Source organism: Neodiprion virginianus, chromosome 2, assembly GCF_021901495.1.
Source record: "Neodiprion virginianus isolate iyNeoVirg1 chromosome 2, iyNeoVirg1.1, whole genome shotgun sequence".
In the NCBI taxonomy this organism is placed as follows: domain Eukaryota; kingdom Metazoa; phylum Arthropoda; class Insecta; order Hymenoptera; family Diprionidae; genus Neodiprion; species Neodiprion virginianus.
This window is the reverse complement of record NC_060878.1, coordinates 30814658-30840860: the sequence shown is the minus strand read 5'-3', so window position 1 is coordinate 30840860 and position 26203 is coordinate 30814658. Positions and strand designations below refer to the sequence as shown.

Here is a 26203-nt window from a genome sequence, read left to right as displayed (position 1 = left end):
CAAAGTATCAAGGTTTTGAAAAGCGAAGAGAACCGTCCGAAATCACAACAATCTAAGCACATGACGTGATCACAACCAATCAAGTCACTCTCTCCACTTTTCACGAGGAGACTGAGAAAAGATTTAAAAAAGTAAGTAAACAATTTTTCCGAAAACTTGACGTTATATTCTACGACTAAATATATAATACACTTTGTCTGGAAAGGTAGAAGGGCCGTGAACAAAGACCGTCAAAGGAGGCTCGCGGCAATATTTCAAGAGACCGGAAGCCGCCGAGTTAGCCGGGCGAATAATCAAAGACGACGTCATATCGGCCACTCTTCAAAGCTTAAAATTTTCATAATTAAGAAGAAAATAAAAATCTTTCAAGTTTATTTTTCGCTCAATTTCACCCTCTTTCCTATCCAACGTTTCTTGTATACTGATAGCGCACTTCCATACTTTAAGAAAAATTCATTTACGTTTACAATTACGTGACACCCGGTGATTGTCTCGCGATTCTCGTTGTGGTCACGTTTTCCTCGGTTTTCTTCGGTGAAAATAGACCCATAATTGCAAAGTAAGGAACTGGCATTGTGAGAATTTTCCTTCATCAATTTACGTAACGAACGCTGCAGGTATTCACGTACACAGACGTTACGTGAGAAGGAACTTGTTTCCCGGACGTCTGCCAAACTTCCCCGTCGCACGGAATTACAATGGGAAAATTTTTTCATCACTGATCGATACAGTTTAGCTAATTAATGACGAAAGAATATTACAGAGATACGGAGGCAAAATGTATTCCGAAAACGGTTTATCCGATCCTCAACAATTACACTTGTACCAGGTAATTGCGGGAGCAGCGTTGTATGGTCAACGAGTCCGATCTTCAGTTTCCATGACGAATCCTCTGAAGGGTACAGAATTATTTTTCCGCGTCTGAAGTCTCGCGCTTGAAAAATATTTCAAGGCAAGCTTTTCGTTTTATCTTATCGTCGGACAAAATCACCTCTTAATTACGAGACTCGAGGAGCATCGCTCAACCCGTCGTTCTTCTCTCTCTCTCTCTCTGCTCTGTTAGTCCCCTTCGTTATACTATAGGTATACATCTAGCCTTACGTCTGGCACCGGCCTGCAGCTCGAGGTTCTTAATTAGTATTTGGAGACAACAAAAGAAAGTCCGTGAGAAAAGCAAACAAATAGAAAAAGAAGAACAACAACCACAGCACCAACAAAAACATCAATCAAAGTAATCAGAGCGATAGTAATAATTCAGTTCGAGGAATACTTTGGCGGACAAATATAGAGAATGAAGTACTTGAGCAAAGCTATTAGCCCGAACTTGTGAGCTCGTAAAGCTGAATAAATTAGATATATAGGCTATAGCTACGCTCGTCATGCTCCATTGTTCGTACTTTTTCTCCTCCTTTTCTCACTTCATTCTTATCATTATTATTTTTTTTTTTGTTCCTTTGATTTTCCGTTTCTTTTCTCTTATGTTAGCTATGACGTGAGAATTCGAGCAGAGACGAGACTGACTTATACGTATACCTATACATATACACATCCTGCATATCCAGAAGAGGAGCCGGCACTGTTCGGCCATTAGCTCGAGTTCTCTTTGAAACTCGTTGTACATTCGAATAAGCCAGACATGCAATAAACAGACGGTGTAAGGAAATCAGTATGCACGTTGTTCTTGGGGAAAAAATACAAGAAGAGCTATCGTTTTTATCCACCTCACAATCTGTAGACTCGTATGGGATAGTTGAGGGGAAAATATGCATTAGTTAAAGTGGATTGTCGACAGCCAAACATCCTGTACGTCTTTAGCATTTTTTTCACCTGCACCCCAGCGGACCAGGAATGACACCCGAAATCGTGATTCTATGTATACTTCATAAGTCATCATCGTAGATTAAAGTTCAAAGTTTGATCACTAACTTCGAATTTTCGGTATTTTGCCACTTTTTCATAGAAATGACTGAAATAATGGCTTGGAATAGTTAATTTGAAATCAATTTTTCACTGGTTAATGCATAAACTAAGCAAGTTTTGCTACTAAGGCTTGTTACGTCGACTATTCGAAAACTTGAGCCAAAGTAGGTATGAACTAGAACCCTAACGAAATAAAACTAAAAGGTAGGAGGGAGAGAGAAAGGGAGAAAAAAAAAACATAAACAGAAAGTCGTGGAAATGCTGCCGTAGTCTCGTAATTAACTAATTACAACTTGGTTTAAGAGTTAATTCACTTTCTAGCGAGCTAATTTTCTGCCGGTGAAACTCGAGGGCGTCTCTCCTGTACAGGATGTTTCAGCCTCCCTAGCGAAAACGACGATAAATAAGCGTAATGATGATAGCGGTGAAACTTTTAAGACTCGAGAAGGGGGCAATTTTGCGATTCGAGGGAATCGCGGGAGATGGGCAGTAAATACACATCGGCTGTGCGAACTGCAGTAGGTATAACGTTATTACACAGACCGCAAATTGTACATCAGTTAACCGAATTAGGAGACAGTGCGACGCCTCGACGTCTGCTTTGAGGATGTATGGTATGTACAGTCAGGTCGAAAAAGCATGACAAGACAAAAAAAAAAGTATCACAGAAGCTAATCTACAGTTACAGTTGAATGAAAACATTCCCGCGATACAAGTAAAAAATTTAAAGCTCTGAACTTTAGATTTCAACACCTCGTTGTTCTTTGTTCTTCGGAGAAATAACGTTAGGCTATCATTTTTCATTGAAAAATCCACGTTGTTTGTTCAATTATGATTTATAATAGCTCGTTTTATTTGTGAATGAATTCTCTTCTAATTTTGGATAACAATAATAATTTTATTACTGAATTACAAGTCTATCACCTGTAAATAATAGCAATTGTCACGTATAACGGATTATTTCAACCAATCGACGAGCTCAAGAAAAAAAAAATTCGCCTAGAACGATTTTTAGTAGTATCGATTTATGAATAAAATAAGCTATTAGTCTTCAATATCGGACGATTTCTACAAATTTTTTCATACAAAAATGTAGTGGAGATAATGTGATTCCTCTGACTTTATTGACAACGGGATGTTTACGGTCGAAGATCAGGATTTAAACGTTTTGTTCCTAAATCACACGGTATTTTTTGATTATATTCAATTTGATGAGGTTCAGTTAGACGTTTTTATTTTTGTTTCGACGTATTTCCGAGCTGACAGTACCTCCTATACATCCTTAAGGGATGCTGTTGGCGTACGAGCAAGAAAGTTGGAGGAATCCGGGAGGCAAAGAGGGACGAACGGTTCCGATAATGTCTCTGAAAGCGGAGTCGGTAATTTGATTGTGCCTTGAGATACTTGCCAGATACTCGGGAAGATACTGACGGAAGATGATGAACTTTCGCGGGTCGCGACTCAATTACGGATCTCGTGCAGCATTCAGACACGACCTTCGTCGACCCAGTGAGAAAAGCGGGTCACGATTAGTTCGATGATTCGCTCGCGAACCTTGACGAGAAACTCGGAAAAATTTGCCAATTTTTCAATGAGCATATAATTCTCGAATTATCAGTTTTTCGTTCTGAAGATACGAGAAAAGAGACAGACTTGAACTTATCCAGCAGTGATACTGTAACGCGCACAGTCACATTACACGCATTACGCGTTACATAATTATACTGTTGCAGAAAAGTTTGGCAGTTTGGTACAGTAATTCTAACCCTGGTAAATCGGTTAAGTTTATCTTGCGATTTACATAAGAATGACAAGTGCGAGGCTCTCGGAGACAATTATCATCCTCGAGTGGTATGCATTAAACATGAGGTGAGGTTTTTTGGATTTTTTTTTTTCTAACCCACTTTTCAAACTCTAATCCATTATTACTATCATTTTTATTATTAGCAAATCAATGCGTATGCTAACTTCATGATTATATATTGTCTTCGTCCCAAAGATAACTCTTTGCACGTGGGTAATTCTCTTCAATGTATAAACTCGAATTGTATTAAAAAAGAAACTGCGGTGTCCAAAGCGATTTGAGTGAACGCTAACGAGCAAAAAATTTGCAAAAAATGAACAAAAATCCTGACGCTCACAGCGGACTCCGTGGCAATTTATATAATGACGCTCACTTCGATTTTTGTAATGATAGATAATTACGTGTAGAAGAAGCTCAGGGTGTAACTGCCATGCAGCCCTCTTCGATAACGTTGTATGGAATGAAAGCCCTCAACTATAAGTTGATGAGCCTGTACTATGCCATGAAATTCTTCAATTTAAACAGTCTCGTTGTAAAAAAAAAAAAAAAAAAAAGGAAAAAAAAACAACATTCTTAGACAGACTCACTTCAAGATTAATGCTGTTCTAATAATTGGCGAATTCTTAAATATTTCAGCATTTTTTTAACCCGTAAAATTAATGAAACTCACAAATGAACAGCTTGAATCTGCGGGAAACCTTTTCGAAGGGGTTGACTAATGAATGATAATTGGTAAAACGCTTGAAAACGCTCAATCGTGTTACACCGTATTTAACAAGTGTCTAATGACGAGAAAATATTCGACCACATGCGTGGATGATTTTCGGAGGTTTACGGAATGAGGTTAATAATCACGATAATGATAGAATTCGTATTTCGGGCACGTGAGGGAGGCTGAAATATATCTCGCCCATCTTTGGCGCTTAGCGAAATTTGTTCCTGTATCAATTCGTGCACGGAGTAAAAAACAGTCCACCTGGTGCAGACAATTTGAAAGTAATCAAATTTGCACGAGCAATTTAAGTTACTGACACTGTGGAAGCTAGCCTGTCAAACTTTATATCTGACGTTTAAAATTAATATACTTTGGAGAAGCTCTTAACCGACGTAGGTAAATTCCCCTAGATCGTTCTTCCCTTAAAATTTCACATTGTGAAACTAAAGAAAAATAAAAACCGATACCGCCAGTATGTTTTATTCTACGTTATTTATCTCGTTTTTCGAACGACTGGAAATCTGTTGAAAACCATTGCTTCGCAATCTTGGCGGCAAGGCGTGTGTAATGCGACTCGCATATATTTATGTATGTGTAAAAATAACGAGTGCAGTAGGCGTGCGCGATATCGTGTAGGTATAATTCCTGCACATGAATAAGCGTGTGTAGAAATTTTGGTAAAAGCGTGAATAGCGCGGAACACCGCGGCGCTTTAAAAACGGGACGCAATATGTTCCGGTGATGTAAAATTTCGTCGAGGTTTTCGCTGAATCACATTTTCCAGTCGGGTTGGTTGGTGAAGACCGACGACGTGAAAGAAACTAGATGGCCGCGTGCAAGAGCCGCCGAAAGGCGGGGAAGCCGGGCGAGTTTCACGGTGCGCGCTTAGCATTTTACGCGAGAGTAGAATTTACCCGAAAGACTTTGCATGGTTGAGGGAAACACCGCGGGGTGAATGTCTCGGGTCTACGTGTATAGGTATTCGTGTCCGTCTCCCACCCTCGTCTCTGCCATAAACACGAAATATATTCGCTTCAAGTTTAACCGCCTATTTCATTTTCTCACCGTTTTCTTTTTTTTTTTTTTTTTTCCTTTTTTTGACATATTTTCTTTTTATGTAACCTCCAATCTCTCATCTCCAAGTTTTCGCAAATATCACAAGTATGAGTAACACGATGATGTATTCCCTAGATTGAAAAGATATTTACAATGAATATAAAGAGAGAGTAGCTGATAAAAATTTGATCCTTCTATTTTCTTTTATCATTCAGCATCGGGATAAGTAGTACGTCTGCTTGCATTGTAAAGACTCTGGAATCCAGCGCATAATGCGTATAAGTTTTCCGTAGAAGGATATCACGACCTATTTGGAGAAAAAAAAAATGAAAAAATTAAATGATCCATGTCAGTCGAAACAGACTGCTACAGCAGTATCGCGTAGAATATGTATGATATGATATAAAGAACAGCGTGAAAAGGTGTCATATTTTCCGCTATGTATTTTCGATCCAGTATAAATAGTTTTTCAAAGTAATTTTTTAGAAATATAATCCACAGACATAGTAGAAAAGTTGTACAAGGCACAGCAGGCACCCGACAATTTATGGGTATTCCTTTCGTCTTTTAATTATAGATGAGAAATTTGACATGCCGCGCGGTTCTTTCTCTCTAATTTTCTTAAATCTTGACAGCGGGGCCTAGATATAGAGGAAAATTCCCTTTCTAGGAGCTTGTCATCCCTCTTTCTCTACGTAGACGTGAACTATGCGTCTAATGATTGTACGGTGGCTAGAACAGGGGGTCCAATGGTGGTTGTGAAATACAGTTTTAATTCGTGCCAAGCTCGTTTTAATATTCAGACTCTCTCATGGCGCAGGAATTGGTGGGGGGTCGGCCTGCAGGCTGCGGGATGGGCTTTAGTTAAATTACAAAAATAAATCACGGCTATTGTTATGTCCGCACTATTTCATGGGACAAACGTCTACGAAGGTGTGTCTGTGCATGCGTGTGCGTCGCCGGACACGGGAAAAAGTAATCTGTTCATTTTGCCCCGCCTGACCCAGCGGAAAGCTTGACCCTTCAGCGGGATAATATAACTCCTTTCGTTATTAATAGCTAAATCACATCTGAAACTTGTGTGTATGTGGTAAGCTGTTTCGGATGATTTCCTCCTTTCATTATGAGACGTCGACTACCCGCGGACCGGTTCCTCTTGTCGCTGTCAAAATGTCGCGTAAATACTAATTATACGTACAATACAAAGCGAAAAAAAAAGAAAGCCGTCAAAAAACTTCAGGAGAAGAACAAAGCCGTAAACATTGTTTGGGCCTCGTCGAGAACGTTATTCCGGTACGTTTTTCCTCTCCCAAAATTGTTGGGGAGTTGAATAGACTCCGGTAAAATGTAGCCATAACTCGGTGAATCCTGGAGTGAATATTTCGTTAAAATTCCTCATTATTGATGGAATATAGTCGGAGAACAATGAGCTGCTTGCGAAACTTAATACACGCCGAATGAAGTACCGGGGTAAATCGATGCGCTGCAGCAGCCTGCAACGAACCGATAGACAATAGCGATCGGCGAGTGGCGAATTTGCGAATCACCGACGTCGGCATGCATGCCGCATCATGCTTCACAATACAAAAAAATTAATCCGACCAGGAAGGCAGTAGCCTAGTTGCACTTCGTGCTTCTTATTTTTTTTTCGTTTTTTTTATTTATCATTTTTCAGGCTGACGGGGGATTTTTCTCGACAAAAATCGATCGACCTACAGTTACTCGGCCACGCGGAAAGTTGAAGCTCAACGCCTGCGGATAGGCAACGTAGGCTACGTTTTGTATCGTTAAACATTGAAAACGTAGCTCGGGTTGCCTATCTGCTCGCGTTGAGCTGTGAATTATGCGGAAAACTCTTGGAATAATGTTATAGATGATTTAATTTCAATTTGGGCGATGTCTGGGATATGCATATTATACATTCACGTTAGTCTCTCGGGAGTAAACCTATAATCACCCAGATTCAGCAGGTCGCGGGGGAACAACTTTCTAAATTGTCCAACCTCCCCCTGTAATCACGAGCTTCTAGCGAACCCCTTAAATAGGGGTAAGTTGTTAAGGCAAACTCGTTGCGTCAGATTACACACGCCCCGTCACCCAGCCCCGGTATCACCTTACCATAAGTACATATATACACATAGGTACATATTATACCGTAACAGAATTTTGTATTTCAAAGAATCGAGGACACCCTCTTACATTATAAACCTATCAAGTTTACTTGGTAAAGGAAATTTGTGATTACTTTGTAGGTCTTTCGTTATGCGATACGTAAAATAAGTTTACTTTGATCGTGTAAGGTAAGTGTACCAGTTATTGACCCTGTCCCAATTACTGACCTTTCTTTGTTATATCTGTTTGATACTTAGTTCTAAGGTTACCAAAAAATATATTTCTAATGTCTAACCCTCTAATAATTGGTTCTAGTTATCGAGAAATTCACAATATGTGTCGTCAGTTTATAATTTTTGAAAATAAAATAGCCAATAATTGGGTATAAACGTGTCAATAATTGATGCACTTATCTTAATACTCTTTCTTCTTGTGCCAATTATAATATCTGGTAATTGTAAGGTGATATTATCATTCCATGAACGATAGTTTATTCTGTCATTTATCACATTTGAAAACTTTCGAACTGCACAATTTTACGTATCTCCTGTACGCGTCTGTCCGGTGATGGGCCGTTACTACTTGCCACCGCTGTTCATCTGTAAGTAGCAGTGCCCGGTAATCGACAGACGCGAAGTTCAGCTGCAGTAGTAACGGATCATTCGTGGTCCGACGGATGAGTGCGCTATTTCGCTTAAACGGAAACGGGTTGTTGGTTTGTGACAATTAAGGGCGTTTGATCATTGTCACCTGTCATATTAATTATCATAAATTGATATCAAATGAATAACTGTCTTCCCGCGAATTCACGATTATATTCTCACGAGGTTAACGTATTCGACGTGTTATCAGTGTCGCAAGCACAACGGCCAATATAACAAACGGAAGTGAGTAAATTGTTATTCATGCGAAATATATTCTAATTGTACTTAAATTTTGTCATATCATGGTTAACTTCCACATTAATGTACTGCCACCAACCCAGCAAGATTAGAAAGAATATTTTACAGTGTATATACTGATATTGAATAAGAATATTGAAATTAATTTCTTTTACTGTAAACTGCAGGTGATACAAACTGCGTTTCTAATTAGGTGTGACAAAGTCGAATATTTAAAGATGATTGTTGTTGTATTTCAATGATCTGTGGGGAACTCGGATTAATCTTGTATGCACGCTATTTCCAACTCCGACTTGAATCTTGTTGAGATGTTAATTAAAATTGATTTATCGTTGATCGATCATTATTCACTTTCAGAAAATATTTTAATTTTCGCACGTCAGAGCTACGGCGATTATAGGCGTTGTTACAACTGTACCCGCGGTTAAACCGCGAGCAGATAACGGCTACCTGCGCGCACTTCCGGTCAGAAACCGTGTCAGCATTTCCTGGAAATACATCATTGGGTACTGATAAAGTTCGCCTTGGACGCAGAGTGGCTCACCTGTGCATGCATATGCGTTATCTATTCATACCTCGACGGTGTTGAGGGGTTGAAATTGCGCGGGACAGGCAACGAATGAGTGAAATTCAACTTCCGAGATCCGCCGAGTAAATTCACAGAAATTAAGCGTGTTTTGATTAATTATTCAGAACAGGAGCTCGCTGTTCCGTTATTATTGAAATGATCAATCGAATCGGTTGAAGCCATTTGGGAACACCTCTTAACACGAAGGTGGGTTCAAACTTTTGTTTCGTAATATATACATATTTATAAGCCGTAATTCACACCTGGATTATTATACGGTACGAGGAACGGGACGTGATTATTATTTCCTTTTGGGGGGATGGCGATAACTTTTAGCAGGGTGATAAAGACGAGCCTCAAACTACAATGGGTTGTATCCATGGAGCAATGAGCAATTATTAAACTTACGGTATTAAAATGTGCAAATATTAATTTCGTCTTGGCGTTTATACTCGGTCACAAAGAAGCCACCCGGCTTTCGCGTAAATAGAAAAGCTCATCTGAAAGCATCAATCTGAACTTTCATTAGGACAAAGTTAGAGTTTCCCACTGGTTCGCCGAGCCGAGTTGTAAGTTTTGCGTGGCTCGCCTCGTAACGACATTGTGATTGCCATAACTTGGATTAATCTCGTTACTACACATGCTCGTTTTTCGCTCGGCTAAATTTCTTGCCTGGAAAGATTTCTCTAGTTATCCATGTTCGTTGTCGAAACGGCTTCGTCTGATTTTTCTCACGTTTCATTTCACCGAATTTCCACTCTTAATTTTTTATAAATTTCCATTTGCCTATTTCAAGGAAAATCTTAGATAATTTAAAATTTGTCCCTCAGTTACGGAAATTCAAAAACTTTTCTGTCCAACTGTTCAAATGGATATGATTCGAAAACGAAGAGAGATATTCTCAAAATGCAAAAGACGTTTTGCTTCATCTCAACTCATACATTCATAAAAAGTATAAAGAAATTATGCGCCTCCTTAAAATCAGCAACTTATATGAATTTGAAACAGAAAAATTTTATCCACGACATAAATACTCGTTACATGTATATTATCTATTATATAAATGAAATAAATATGAGTTTAAATAAATAATAGAAGTGCGACTAGTGACTGGCCCATAACGATAATTGACTTAAAATTCATGCAGTGAACCAAGCCGCATACGAATACACACTATGATCGAAAATCCAAAAAGTGGATAAAAAGAAATGCCGGGAAAATCTTAAGGACGCAGCTGCTGATACCGTAAGTGAAATAACCATATCTTGGGGTTTGGGAAAGCCGTTTGTTAACCCTCCGGATAAAATGCGATACCTGCGATTGGCATAGGGACACTTGCAACATATGAGCTGAAGCAAACGATAAGAATTTTACATTTCTGCTATTGCAAGTTCCTCAAACGAAACGAACGATTTTACTCATGTGATGTAGAAAAATATTTGAACATTACTTCAGTTATTGTATATTGTATATTACTATTGTAGATAAATATATTATATACACTTCACACGAGTAGTATGTATTTGATTTTCTAATCAATATCCCTGTTTCATTTAATTATGCCTTAATTCTTATATCCTCCTCCATCTTGATTCTGATATCAATTTCTTCGAAGTAATACAGTTCTTCCCTTCGATCGAACATTTCGTGCGATTTCCGGATTTGACGAAACAAGATTAAAGGAAAAATAAAATAGAAAACCTCAGAGTCTTTGCTATAAAATGATTGACTTGGTAACAAGTTAATATGATGTGACTCAATTTCGAAGCACTCGAGAGGCTATATTTCCTGGGAATATTGCTTTTCTTTGACCGAAACTCAGCAGGCAACAATCATTGATACGGGGATACTGGAGATAAAAAGAGAGACAGAGCCTCAATTTTAAGACGCTACAAGTATATCGGTATAAAAAATCACGGCGCAGAGTTTGAACTGAAAGGGACTCGACCTCGCGACTTGCCTCGAAACGTGAATTTAACATCCGGGTTATTTTCTCGTGTTGTTATATAATATCGTGAATGATGAAATCAAGCTGTTTAAATCATTCCAAATTCAACAATGCTCCAAGCGAGCCTTTGTGTTCAATTCGTACGATTATCATGACGCAACGCGTAAAAATATCCAGATTAATTCAAAGTGCCACAAAGAGAGACAGATTGATATTGGGAGAATTTCTCGAGGAGCTACGTTCACAAAGGTTTGACAAAGTGGTCGGGGGCTGAACTACGCGACTCCGACATCTTCTCGGACAATGATCAATACGTGAAATGAAGCATTGTTCAAGAGCTTCCCGGATTGCTGAATGCGGTGGCGGTAATATTCGCTCACAATGCATTATGTATCGACCAATAAATGTGCACCACATTCATCCGTACGTTGCAGCTTCTTCAACCCGACACAAGACGCAATCTCCGTACAAATAATCGTGCATCAATGTCGCTCCTGCTTCGGGATGTTGTCACTTGGTCTTGGACGGTTAACAATTTCGGACATAATCGAGGCAACCGGCAGTGTTAACAACCACTCAAACTTTGATCGGAAACGTCGCTTGTGTTTCTACCAACATACGGTGTGAACTGATCTCTATCTTTTTCAACGAGGCCACAGAGTCAGAAATGTGTTCCTTTACCCTTGAGGTTGATCTGTCAACTGATTCGGGTAAATTTTATTCTGAATTAACGAATACTGATTTATGCCTGCAACAATCACCGCCAGGGGCCTGCTTTCAATGAGTTACCGACCTGCACGTTGCGTGGTGTGAAATCTGATCAACCGAATGACGCAGTGATGGATGAAAATTTGCAGTAGGCAAAGCAACGCCGGTTGTGCAGGAAGATTAATTATTTTTTCTCGTCCATAATGTTTCAACACTTGCGCAATATCACGTGATGTCGGGAAATTTTTTTCTTCGTGACATATATTCGTTCCTTTATTTTCAACCGCTAAATGCACCGACTCAGTCGTTAATGATTGTGAATATACGGGAGCGTCACTATAGGCTGGATAAGTATCATCCCCATCGAAATTCCGGCGAATCCAACAGTCTCGGAATAAAGAGAAGGAAGGAAGAGGCCGAGAGCGAGCGAGAACTACACGGTGCGAGTTATAATCCAACAATATCCCGGCATGATTGGATTCTACCAACTTCTGCGAATATCTTGATCCTCCTTGAGCGCGATATACGAGACGTCAATAATATTATTCGGGGAGTTGGATTTTACCCCAGGTTCTGAACGTGCAGTCTCCGAAAACCGTTGAGCAGGAGCCTTAAATCTCACTAATTACCTACCACAATCTTCGGTGGTGATTTATTTCTACCCCGAGGTGAGTTGACATTGATATTGATAAGAAGGAGGAAAAGCGAACCGTCTTCTCTTGAATTAAATGCAAAATTCAGTACAAGACGAACTTCTTGACGAACCTCAATATCGAATCTTGAAAAACTATGGGTGGATGATATTTGCTGCGGTAAGAGAGAACTCGAGACACGAAGTATGTGCATCGGCGGCTGTTCGTTTTTCTCGCAACTGTGGCCGGGGAAGAAACGAAAAGTAAAGAAAAACCATCTTGATCTCTTTCATCGGAGGCAATCACGAAGGCTTACTTGGCGAGCACGATCGTAACGGGCCGCGGAGTAGCCTAGTCGTTTTTTCTCACCCCCTCGGCCAATCGCCGTTAAAGCTCACCCCGGTTGCCGGGGATCCTTTCACTCCCGATTTAATATCAGCGGCCGTTTTACACGTGCATACATACATACTTATGTACAGCTTTCGTTTTACGTGAACCTTTTGTTCCCGTCGGTTGTTTGTTTGTTTGAGTTTAATCATGAATGTGAGTTGAATTTTCACTGCTGAACTCTCGGGGCTAGCGAATCTATCCGACAAGTTCTGCAAATTCGTAATTACATTTCACGCTATACCTACCTACCTACCTACGCGCACTGCCGCGGATTTCTGGAACATTATAGCGGCGAGTCGACGGCTGTTTGATATGCCGCAGACTTCAGACAGAGGAGATTGCGCGCTGAACGCTTGGGGAAATTCCGTACTCTCCTCTGCGTTGTGTAATACCTACCTACTCTTGCAGGTGCCGTTCGAAAAGTTAGAAAGTGGCTAAATTTGCTGAAACACCGCCGGAGGGCGGCGAGTGTCCACGGGGCCAATTCGCGATAAGCCCACCTCCTATCGAGAATCACCCTTGCTGCACTCTTTATTGTAAGCACTTTGAAAACTTCTGCCGTTTTAACAAGATACGTAATACATTGGACGTCTTCCCTTCACCCAATTACGTGCGGCGTCGAAGAATTGTAATTTTTACTCTTGTTTCTTTTCTTCCAAGAACGCGGTTCTTCGCCATTTTTAGCGATAAATTTTCACTCCCGATAGTCCGTTTAAAAGAAATATTGCAATTTTTCGAACGTAAAAAACTGATGGGAAATTATCGCGTATTCGAACCTTGTCCACGCGATATTTCGCTCAGTATCTAATATGAGAAAAATTTGTTTCGAAAATTGGGTTCTTTCGTCGAAAACCAAGTTTAAGTGGCTAAAACTCTTCTGCAGAGTTGAGAATTTGTGGGCTGAGACAGCGGCTGTGAACCGAAAGCAGGAGAGCTGCCGGAAAGGCCACTTGTCTGATCCCATAACAGTCCTAGTTGATCTTGTAAAGTCGTTTCGTTTCAGAGACAACCAACCTAACTCAAGAGCCGAGCTTATACATTGAACGGCACGGGTTCTTACGACCCGCAGCAAGTTACTTTTGAACGTGAAATTTTTGGCCGAATATTTTTGCGAGATAGTCGGTTGGACAAAAGCGCAACTCGTCGCTGATTACAGGGTAGAAGGATTTTTCGGCACTTTCATTACGCTCCTAATTCTTTCAAAGTATCTGAACAACAAGTTTCACGTTACCGATTTACAAGGTCTTTACAAAGTAGACTTAACAAGTACAGGCATTACGGGTAATTGCCTCTCCCCTGCAGGGATCCCTCTGCTTTTGCAGCGATGAGCATGCAAGGTACGTTTATAAAAATCTCGTCAAGGTTTTACTACTACTGTATTTTCTGAGAGGGGAGTGACAAGGCGATATCAGGTTTCGCATTTGTGAATAACGTAAGTAAACGGCCGGGATTAACCGAATCCAATATTTGAAAATTGAATCGCAAAAAATTTGAAATTGGAAATCGTTGAACGGCGAGTGTGGAGCGAAGCCGAAGTATCCGAGGAAACGATCAGCTCCGGGATTTTTCCCAGGGAACAAATTACTTCCTGGTAAGACGAAACGAGTGTTTAGAACTCGTCGGCTGTAGTAAGACATAGAAGTAGTACGACGTAGCTGTTAGCCAGAGAATATCCTACAGGCACGCCATCCGCCTGTTACTCCTGAGTCGTAATGGAAGAAAAGGTGAAAAAAGTAAAAAAAAAGTCAGTCGGTAAAATTTAATTCGACACGCAAGAATTCAATAAGCTACGAAGAAAAGTTCTCCGAACGATCCGTACGGTCGGCGGGTCAACCGTGTAAAAAACCGGAAACCAGCTTTCGACACTTCAATGTTTATTGTCTCTACGGGTCTACGCGTTGTCGTTGAAATGGTATAAAAGAATTACCGAATACATATAAAAAATCGAATTTTTTACACAGCTTCCAAACGAAACATGACGCAATTTCCTTTCGTAATCAACATGATAGGTATGCATTGTTCATTAAGGACGTTTTAAAACGTGATCCGTATTATATCATTCATTGATCATAGTAAATACAATCGATACGGCTTTGAGAAAGTGACAAATAAAGAGGATGTGCAAGCAAAACATTCCTTCTTCATATATGCATTAAAATTTCCGTATTTTACAGCGGCTCAGGAGGCGTCGAGCTGTTACGCACGTGCCGGTTAAACGTCCCGCTTAAAAATCAGTAAACAACTAATAGAGAAGAGCTTCTAGACGCGGCAGCTGTTACCCACGAAAAAGATACTCCAGAGTGACGCAGCACTACTGAGTATAACGACGCCACTCGTCTTACTTTCGCTGTCAGCCCTCGGAAGCCACCAGCTTACGCATTATGGAGCTTAACAAAATGCCCGCCACCCCGTGACCCTCGAGAGAAACGAGGAGGCCACTTAAGGGCTCGCAAATCACCGACCGCTTCCTTTTTGATGTTGAATTTTGTTGCTTCTAATATGCGAAAACAGCCACGTTCCATTTCGACTTGGTACCCAATCGGAGCGGTTTGTCCAGATATGTCGAGGCGCTCGTCTGGCCGCATCCAAGAGACAAGAAATGACTCGATGGGTATCTGCATCCAGCATCGGGAATCCATGTCCGAGGAAGATGGTGCGGCAGTCTCTAGTCTCTTCTCAGACTATTGATTTCGGCTTCCAGGGTTTGCGTCTTTCGTCTTTAAGCCACGGTGGCTGGCATATATCAATAACGCCTGCCTCGCGACTCCTGCAGCTATACCCGCACGGAATGTGTTGTCTGGTTTGTGCGAGCTGCATTTGAGTGCCTCTATATACTACCGGTAGTCAGGGTTGTATGGAATCCTGCACCACCCGTTATAATTCACGCCCGAAACTTCATCGACTTGTATTTATTCGCGTATCACAAAGTGCCGTTAGTCCTCCACGAATGCGGAATACCCGCTGCTTCTACACCGTGTAAAGTTTACTCGGTTGTTTGTATTCACCACGATGCTGACAATCAGACCACTCTGAACTAATTTCAGTTAATAGTTACGCCTGGCCCTTGACAATGATGCTCGTTGCATTGAAAGCTCATCTGATCCCGCCACTGGCTGTATCGGTTTAAGAACATCCATGAATAAGGATCACCCCATTATTGCGCGGGGTGATTGCTTAACACCTGGATAGACAAATTTGCAATTGGCGGATCTGCGTGTTCCGCAATTGACGAGAAATCACTGCTGAAAGTTTATATAGGTCATCGTGTCCTGGAGAGAAATTGATCCTGCGATACACCTCCTGGTAAGATCGTTGCATTCCCGATTATGGAAACAAAATGGAGAAGTCGTGTTTTCTCGCCGGTATGATCTATTGGTATGAGCGGAATACGAAATGTGAGTTTATTATTCAGGGATTTGAGGCGGTCGAGGGGACGAGGGACATCGATGATGGGAGTGCTGCGTTTCCGTCATTCCGAATCAAATTCGACTTCTGGCTGCCGCAAGTCTTTACGATAAAAGCAAGTTATTCCAATCGCAATGCTACTAGAGACACGTAATTTGTTGATAATGTGTATAACATGAGCCTCTTTTTTATTGAAGATATTCTATCGTCATAGTTAATTCGGTGTAAATTGCCACGGACCAAGGTACGAAGCTGTTAACAGTATTCACGTGCTATTTTTTGACTTCTCAGTCTCTTTTTCTTTAGAAAAAAAAAAAACGAAATAATTATAATCACTCTGGAAACGAAAAGTTGACACTGAGTTTTCACTTGATCTCAACGTTTAGAGGTTTAGAAAATCGCCTCCATCCATATACATGAAAGTATCGCCAAGAAATTAACGTGTAATGATATCACATACAGCGTTTAACACCGTTAACATTCTCCCCGCGGATGAAACTTTCGAAAGACGTGTCGAGCATGATTTCAACCCCTGCTTATGGATCGTTTTATTTGCTATCCTTCGACAAGTTGCCAAACATGTATAAAAAGAATATTTACACTGTGCTGACAAAGCATTTTTCGAGAGCAACCGGAATACTTGGTGGTAAGACGAAAACGTAGTGGACTCAACGACGAATGTCGTTTTACACGAAGACATTTCGCTCTCCGCGAAAAAGACGTTGACCAGGTGGTGCAGCTGCAACATCGTTTTATGCGATTTTTACAAATGACACAGAGAAATCAGCAAACATTAGCGAGATGAATCGAGAAATGTCAGATAGAATTGGTTTATCGAGTAGACGTTGTTCAAGGAAACGCGGAAGACAATGTAAAACTAATCAGGAACCAATACGCGGCTTGTGAATTCTTCTCTTGACAGCACGACGCGACACTGCAATAAATAAAAAACTGTTTTTCAGAGTTTGATCAATTCACTTGCAAGGGAATGACAGGTAACTCGAAGTCGAAATCCGTGGATCTTAAGTTTTTTTCCAGGTGCTTGAACGAGAACGGTGAATTGTGCAGATGAATTAATGCGATGGAATCCCGTACATCGATACTGTGGAATTTGACGTGTAAATAGAGGTCTCGAATGAAGTTATTAATTTTTCTCCCATGTCACCTAAGCGCTTTTTTTCTTATTTTTCATCAGGCCTTACGGTGCCCGAAGCGTCAAGAGGATTTGCATGACACTATCGAAATCAAACCACAAGGAATCAGTGAGAAAATGACCGTCGATTTAGAGATTATCTGCGGATGCGATTACTCGCAGGAGGGAAGTTTACAGTGAATAATTCGACGAGTAAGAATTAGACGTCCTGATTCTTCTCGATGGTTTTACGCATTGTTGTCATCGGGTTAATTTAACGTTTACCACAGTCGTGATTCTTATCACGGTGATATTCCCTGTGCTTATCGGACTACTGACCATTATGACGAGGAAAATCGTGACTTACGTTCACGATAAGAGCGAGTTCGAGAAATTTGAGAAAGAACGTACGCGGCCCAAGTGGGGTCAGGTAAGAGACGATGCTTTTCTTTGTCATTTGAAAAGATCCTTTCCCTCAATAATCGACAAGCGATTTCAATTTATATAAAATCACTTCTTTCGTAGGATGAAAATCCACTGTACAAAGGAGCAGTGATAACTTGCCAAAATCTTACGTTCAAGTCTCTGAGTGAAAAGCATGATTTCAAGAATGATCAGAAATCTGTTGATCTTGCTTCTCACGTCAGAAAACGACAATAATCGCTGAGCCTTGCCTAACCGAAATACTCAACGGAAGCATTTCGTTTCAATATTCGTTTGGAATGCAAATTGCATTACAAATTCCATGGCTGCACATATAATGTTTTCGGTTTGCGATTCCCACTGACTTACAATGTTGACAGAATGATTAGGCACGGAGCATTCAAATGGCTTACTTAAAATATTTTGCATTTTCTCGCTTTATGGCAAACTTGCAAATACCGTTCGGTTATAATTGTTCAAGAAGGACACGGATCATAGTCGAATGAATAATAACTGAACCCTGAATTACAGTTGTTTCAAATTTTACGGGGCAAATGACAGCACTGAGTTGATTTTTACAAGAGTCTTCTGACCAGCCAATGGTGGAGAACTTGCATACCTCCCTGCATGCAGCATGATTGATATATTTATAGTTACTTTAATACGAATCCAAAGAGGAGGCAACTACTGTATTTTTTAACAATTGGGCTGATCAAAAGATGAAGAATTCGAACATATTTATTTCTAATTTGCTTTCGTATAATATGTATAATATACTAGGGTGTTGTACGAAACAATAATTTGGAAATTTTCATCGTGGCACCTTCTCAATAGTTTGTATCGGTTGAAAGAAAGATCTCATAAAAATGTAAAAAAGGAATCAAAGCTACGTCCGAGTCTGCAATACTGCCATTTCTGGAGGGTAGCATTTCAAAAATTCCAGTAGAAGTCGCAAATTTAACTTCGGTTGCCTATCCGAGGGCGCCGAGCTGCGAGTTTCACAGTATGAGTGCACAGTAGGAGGCAGTAAGAATTGAATTTGACGAAAGTGTGTAAATACATGTATAATGTACTTCAATGTTACTGTAGAATGTTTGTATAATATCTATATACCTACTTTCTCAATAAAAAACACCCAATTGGAAAATGATTGTAGTGATTACTGCGAGTTACTGGAACCTACTAAAGTGAGTATATTTACGTGAATTCAATTCAATACTTTCCTGTTCGCTGCCCGGTTTCACTGAAGATTTCATAATAATCAAAATAATTTCGTATGATTACGTCAAAATTGCTTACGATTTCCGATTGAAATCCTAAATTGTACTAAATCGATAATCATTGCCATTAGTAGCATGTCTCTTGCAAAATTTTACGCTTCGGTACTAACAATTTTCCGAAAAATACTCGACAAAGAATAAAAAAATGTTTTCCCCTTAATATCCCCGTGTTGAGGTAACTTTCATTACACGTTTCATGTAATACCAGCAGTAGACAGGCATAATCGAAATGTTGATGGTAAACTGATGAATTTACAAAAGGTACGACATTTTAAATCACACAAGAAAAGAAAATAAGAAATATTCAAACTGGATTATCCGTAACCCAAGACTTAGTTCCACTTTGCAAATATGGTATAATTGATGTTTTTTATCTTGGTCTGCGGTTTGACTCTGATGCATATCCTGGCCACCAGTCTTCGTAGTTGACCGTAACGTTCGACTCCAAGTTCTGAGGATTCTTGGCCTTACTGACTTCAGTCCCTCCCGAGAGTTATAAATATGCGGGTCTGGTTTTGTGCTGTGATAATCCTTGCGTTCGAATCGGCCGTCATCCTTGGGCAGAAAAATGTCCGCGGTGGTTGTACCGGGCAGAAGACTTGCGCGGCGTGTATTAGAACTCTGGGCTGTATCTGGTGTAACATCGAGGTGAGATATGACTTTCGTCAAGTCTTACAAGCCATGGGAAAAAATGAATAATTTTCATTGCATCCACATTTTGTTCGAAGTCCGATCTAACCACGTACAACTTATAGAACTATAATTTAGATCTACACATAACACATCTAGGTGGGTCCCGCATACTTGGATGTGATAAGATCTATTAAGCTCCACACAACTCCACAAATTACAAATCTGGACCAATTTGTATATATTTAGATCTGATTGGATATTTTCATTTTTCACGGGCATTCATTGAATGGTCAACAACCGGATTCTAATGAAAACTTTTTCGGTTTCTCGCTGCCATTTTACCCTGGTTCCACAAGTTTAAGTTTTCTGCCATTCTAACGTAGGATGTCCGGAAAACGAGTGACACGAAATCACGATGTGTGAACGAAAGTCAGCTTGCCGAGGACAGCTTGTGGTGCACGAACGGGAAAAAAGAGAATTACACAAGCCAATTGAACATAATTGACGACGCGAACTTTTTCTCGGCAAAAGAAGGAGAGAAAGTGGTGCAGCTCCGACCGCAACGTGTCAACTTGAGGCTTCGAAAGGGTGCGTATAAGATATGATCAATTTATGGTTCGGTGTTTTATACTTATGATGTGCAATCTGCAGTACTTGATTAGAGCGTAGTTCCTGAAAGTTTTCGCAATTCTAATTTTCATGATGGCACAATATATATCGTACAATTGCAACGACTTACCGTTTCAGGTAAAGAGTACCGTCTCAAGTTGGCGTATAAAAGGGCCAGGGATTATCCAATGGATCTGTATTTCCTTGTCGATTTGTCGATATCGATGGATGAATTTCGAGCTACTCTTTCCAAATTGGGATCTGAGATAGCCCGCAAGCTGGAACACCTCACATCCGACTTCCAGTTGGGATTTGGAAGCTTTATCGACAAAAAAAACTACCCGTCAACCGTCCTATATAACAATTTGTAATGGAGCAGAAACTGAAACTCTTATCTAAGCTTCTCCGTAGGTGAAATAAATAGTTGCTAGATTAATTAAATTTGTTTCAGAATTTTGCCCAAGTCTTACGCTTTCAAACACAGCCTCAACCTGACAACAAATCTCAAAGAATTCGAGGTAAGTAACTATTGGGTAAAGTCCCAATTTGGTACGGGTGTAACTAGATGAAATAGAGGCAGCGTTAACTGCAGCCAGTGCTCCATTTTTAATTACATTTATCGAATGTTGGATTTCTCTCTCGTACTGTAGATACATGCAATTATTAAATTAATCACAAAAAAAACCCTGAAGAAAATATCAACAGACACTTTTATCATTCGATTATTCGAGAATCAAATTCTGCAATGCTCAAAACTGTAAAAATAAAATTTTCTACGCATTCGTGGCCACGATTTTATATGTGATTGATGTAATCGCTGATGGATCAATCCATGACCGCATACGGTACCATAACGCGACCAACAACGGTAAATCCACTTCGTAGGAGCAAAATTTTTTGATCGTAATCGAGATGATCTATTTAGAAAGTAGGTGATCCTGGCCCTGATGTAGGCGTTAATGATGTCCCCGAGAGCGGTTTCGATGGTATCATGCAATCCATCGTTTGTAGAGAACAGATTGGTTGGCGATCAAAAGCCCGAAATCTTCTTATTCACGCAAGTGACGCACTCCCTCACATCGCTGGTGACGGTAAGGTGCGTAGTTTTCAAGTCAACTCTCTGAAAATTTGTTGAACGGGACCAGTTTTGTAAGATAATTATTGCTGATTAGATCGGAGGATTGCCTGAACCTAATGACGAGCAGTGCCATCTGGATGAATCAGGGTATTATACACATGCGGAACTTCAAGACTTTCCCTCCATTGGCCAGGTGAATCATGACGTAATGTGGTATTTGGATTTCAAGTTTAAACAGGAAAATAATTTATGTGTTCGATAGATAAATCACCAGGCTGCTAACAACTCCGTGAACATACTTTTTCTGGTATTTCGCTCTCAAGATGAGGAGGTCTATAAAGGGATAACACGCGTGATTAAGGGTTCCACAGTTCGAACTGTTGGTAGTGACTTTGACAACGTTCTACAAGTAATCAGGCAGGAATACGAGGTTCGCAGGCTCCTCTATTAAATATTTCGTGGTAATTTCAAGACATTCGAACTAACGATCGGCCACTTTTCAGAGTTTAGTCGAATCTGTCACGATGACAAGTCGGACATCCTCGAAGGTCATTGACGTTCAGTTTCTTTCGAAGTGTTCGGGCAAGGAGGAGAACTTGCGAGATAAATGCGACAACATTCACATTAACGATACCGTCGAATTTGTAGCCGAAATAAAGGTCAGATATCACGTCGATTCTTTCATTTTTGCGAAAGCTAAACGCCGATCACTTATTTCTAGGCAATAACCTGCCCGGAGCGAGAAGAAGATTGGCATCAGACCATCGAAATTCGGCCACAAGGAATCAACGAAAAACTTATCGTTAACGTTGAGCTTCTGTGCGGCTGCGAATGCTCGAAAGACAAGCCTAAGGTATAATGTGTTAAAGAGGTGCAAATATCGAAGTCCACGTGTCACAAACGCAAAAAAGCTGAACAGCTTCATTCTATATCCAATTCTGAACAAAAACATTCCAACGCGTTTTCACTTGACGCCGAAATATAGAAATGGCACGAATTTTAGGAATCCACTATTGCGATTTCGAAGAATTTACGCCAATTCTTTATTTCTGCTTGTAAGGAAAATGCGCTGACGCGTATTTATTAAGCATTATACATAGGATGAGGCTGTTGAGCCCTTTTTGCGTTTCAGATACGTTGATTTTGATATTTGAAGATACATACGTCAACGTCGAAAAGTTAAATTTCACTGCACGGCTTAAGGCCACTGAAATCGTAACAGTCGTGCTGGTTTGGTAAATTACGTAACTTATAAAAATTCTTCCAAGGCCGCATTGAATCTTCAACGTACGGATGATTTCTGAAGCAAATTCATTTCTCTCCCTACAAATTTCTCCCGATTCTCACAGAACTCAGAAGCTTCGCATTGCCGAAGTTACGAGAAATTTGATTGCGGTGTTTGCACGTACGACGGGGATTTCTTCGGGAAAAACTGCCCGAGCAAGAAGGACGAAGACGAGGAGGAGGCGGAAAAGCTGACTCAGGCCTGTCGGGCGAGCAACACGTCCGAGGTTCTGTGCAGTGATCAGGGACGATGCATATACGGCAAGTGCTGCTGCTTCTCGGAAAACATTAAGGGCACATTTTGCGAATGCGACGACAACTCTTGCCGACGATCCAACGACGGCCTGGTGAGTCGACGAGTCGCTTTGCGAGTCACGTTGTGCGAAACGGATACTGAAAAGTCGCGTCGATTTCAGATGTGCGGAGGGCACGGGACATGCGATTGCGGAAAGTGTGCCTGCTACTATGGATGGGGCGGAAAAGCATGCGAATTGGAAACTGACACGTCTTCGTGTTTCCCGCCGGTCAAAAATGCCAAGGCTTGCAGCGGCGCCGGGGAGTGCAAAGGCGGAAAGTGCGTGTGCGACAAGGAAAAGAAGAGGCACGGAGAATTCTGCGAGGAATGCCCGGTGCGTTCGTCTTACTGTTCGCACGCGCTTGGATTTTGGCAATCGCGTAACCGGGAGCGAAAAATTCATAAAGTTTCTTCTATTTCAGTCGTGCCCGAGTCAGAAGTGCGACGAGCTCAAAGACTGCGTTGAGTGTGTTGTGCATAATGCCGGCAGTATCCACGTGAAATCCCCGGATTGTGATGGTTGCGGTAAATACAATATTAAAAAGGCAAGTACGTCGAACGCGATCTTCGGAAAGATTTTTTACATCGAACCTGCGTGCAGTCTGCTGTACATGATTCAATTTGTGCAGCAGGCTGGACGAAATAGAATTCACAACACGAGCACCTCGAATCCGAGGAATCGAAACGGAAAAAATCCAGATTATTTACTGCAGAAGGTCGATTCTCTTTGATTTTAGGTTGACGCGATTGAGAAAAACGCTGACGAGAAAAACCCAGAAGAACACTATTGCCAAATTCCGGCCGGTGACGGATCCACGTTCGTTTTTACATACTTTTACAACGGCAAGGATATCCATGTAAACGCGGAAAAGGATAAAAAGTATCCCCTGATCGATGATTTCGTTGGTAGGAATTCTCAGACCGAGACTTGTTTATATCGACCGGTTCTTCCGTTCGACGTCGTTATCGAATCGGTGAAATGATTGTTTTTTTCTCGCAGCTGTGACTCTCGCCGTGATGGCTGTTACTTTGTTACTGGGATTGCTGACTATCCTGGCATGGAAGGTGGCAACGCATGTCCACGACAAGAGAGAGTTCCAGAAATTCGAGAAAGAGCGTGCGAATCCAAAATGGGGTCAGGTATGGAAACGCTATTTCGATTGAAATCTAGAAACAAATTTTATTGTTCAATCGTTAATGTAAATTTTACATCATCCTTTCTTTTGCTGCAGACTCGAAATCCACTCTACGTTGATGCAGTGACAACTTTCCAAAACCCCACCTTCAGCTCTCTTCGCGAAGCCGATGAATTTTAGAATGCTTCAAACCCTTGCTCATATTTCCGTCATACAGAATACGTAACTTATCTTTTAGGTCTGTCCAATTATTATAAATCCTTTTAGCTTCTTAACATATAGTGATAAGCCATTTGTCTTCCCGAATCAAGTTGTCGTATCACTATTCAAACAATTGAGCGCTTAACGGTGTTTTGAGTACAGGAATTTACCATCATGAACCTATTAAATATTCTACTATAATGGGTTGGAGTAAAAATAATTTCGGTCAACTATCTTCGCCGGATAATAAATCAGTTTTATTGTAGGTAAATTTTTTTCTTCTTTTCTTATATGTATACCTGTCTTATATTACATGAAATCTCCTCTATCGTGAATAGTACCAGGGATCCATAATCGGATAAACCTGTGGTTCTTCAGTATGCGGAACTGGCCCAATTCAGTTAATCATTGTATATTTCGCTATTACAATTAAAAGCACATTACAACTATTATATGTTATAACCATAATAAGAATACTAAAAATTTGTCAATGACCAAATTTATCAACCATAATAAACATACTAGTCTTCGTACCTACCTAGGATAATCATTACTTCCTATTCCTCAAAGCAAATATTACTGCTCCAAATTTTCTGAATCTTTACAAAGTTGAGGGGAACTGTGGTTTTGAGAATATAAAATTGATGGGCGTATGAAAAATGTAGTCAAGCATATTTGCACTATATGGAGAAAAAGTGCGCATTGAAGAAACGGCATTACAGGTACCAGGGAAAAAAGACTGTGAACCGCACGAGGAATTCGTAAAAAGTTGAAAATACTCCGTCATTCTGTGGAAAAATAAGTGAAAAGGTGATGTAACAGCCATGAGAAGTTCGCCCACTACATTGTAACGAACTGGGCGTTACAAAATAAATTAAACAAGTTCGTGAGCTTATGAAGCGAATAAACAGTCAGCAAATTAAAAGACGAGGAAAAATGCGTTTAATGGTAAATGCGTGTTATCGATTTAACGTCCGAAACAAGACCATTTTTACAATAATAATGGTTGCCACAGCAACCTTACTCTTCTTTTAGCATATAAAAGCTTTACGCATCTTTTATCTACGATGATTACTGAATCACTGGATAGGGGGGCAAAACGGGTGATTTCACCCTTTGTAACAATATCTTCGATAAACTGTTAATCAACTAATTCATCATGTTATTTTTGGTGTTCAACATGGTCTCGATCAATTAGACTTGATGTAAATGAAAACATACTACGAAGTAGGCTATAAGACGCGGTCACACTAAATAAGGATATCTCACGAATTGCTTCGGAGACATGAATTCAACGTAATCAGTGCGTACGGTAAAATAATTCGTGCCTGATGATTTCGCTGGTCGAAAAAGAGGAGGAAGTAAAGCGGGGAAAAAAAAAGTTTCAGTGCAGTAATAACCTTATAGACAGATTTTTTTCTCGTGGTTTCTTGTACTCCCGAGAACGTTCCTTTCTTATCTTTACAAGATAAATATAATTCTAGTGGTTTCCGTTCCGACACCAGCTGAGATAAGTAAACGCAATATGTAGTAATATAATTTTTAAACAAACTTAGGCCTGTCCAACATTGCAGAATACGTCGCGCCGTAACGGTGACGTTTTAATTAGGTTCGTTTCATAAAGTCGGTTAATCTACAGCTGTTCAAACACCCGAAGTACCCACACAGCACTGCGGTGCGTGTTCGAGTAATTCAGAGAGTACCTTAATTATACGGAGATCCTGCGGTAGAGACACGAACCGCGAGTCTAGTGGTGCACTTTTTATGCAGTGCGTGATGCGGGGGATGAAGCTGCGATGCGGAAGGTGAGTTTACACCGCCACAATTACAGTTCACCCCCGTTCAACAGGGCTAATCGTCGTTTACCAAAGCTGCGCTGTGACCCGCGCGCGCGTTATTTAATGAGAATTGCCCGAATCCAGCTGCTTTTGCACTTTCGAAATAAAGATAGTTTCAAGTAATACAACGTGGC

At 40.5% G+C, this 26203-nt stretch overlaps 2 protein-coding genes across 2 annotated transcripts in view; one reads left to right on the top strand and one right to left on the bottom strand.

The window, feature by feature from the left end:
* Positions 1-26203, bottom strand: part of LOC124298687 (laminin subunit alpha-1-like) — a 155252-nt gene that overhangs the window by 118293 nt on the left and 10756 nt on the right. The window lies entirely within an intron of this gene.
* LOC124298690 (integrin beta-PS-like) lies at positions 19451-24768 on the top strand. Its single transcript, XM_046751047.1, has 15 exons — positions 19451-19643; positions 20012-20216; positions 20376-20604; positions 20689-20755; positions 21163-21333; positions 21410-21508; positions 21578-21745; positions 21819-21974; positions 22037-22168; positions 22665-22946; positions 23016-23228; positions 23317-23439; positions 23632-23800; positions 23895-24034; positions 24127-24768. The coding sequence occupies exons 1-15, from the start codon at positions 19497-19499 to the stop codon at positions 24208-24210; spliced, it is 2385 nt and encodes a 794-aa protein (XP_046607003.1). The 5' UTR covers positions 19451-19496; the 3' UTR covers positions 24211-24768.

Bases quoted from the DNA above. Each gene is read 5' to 3' on its own strand.
- LOC124298690 (XM_046751047.1), top strand. From the start codon at position 19,497: ATGCGGGTCTGGTTTTGTGCTGTGATAATCCTTGCGTTCGAATCGGCC. The intron at 19,644-20,011 runs GTGAGATATGAC...ATTCTAACGTAG, and splicing joins GTATCTGGTGTAACATCGAG to GATGTCCGGAAAACGAGTGA. The intron at 21,746-21,818 runs GTTCGCAGGCTC...GCCACTTTTCAG, and splicing joins TAATCAGGCAGGAATACGAG to AGTTTAGTCGAATCTGTCAC.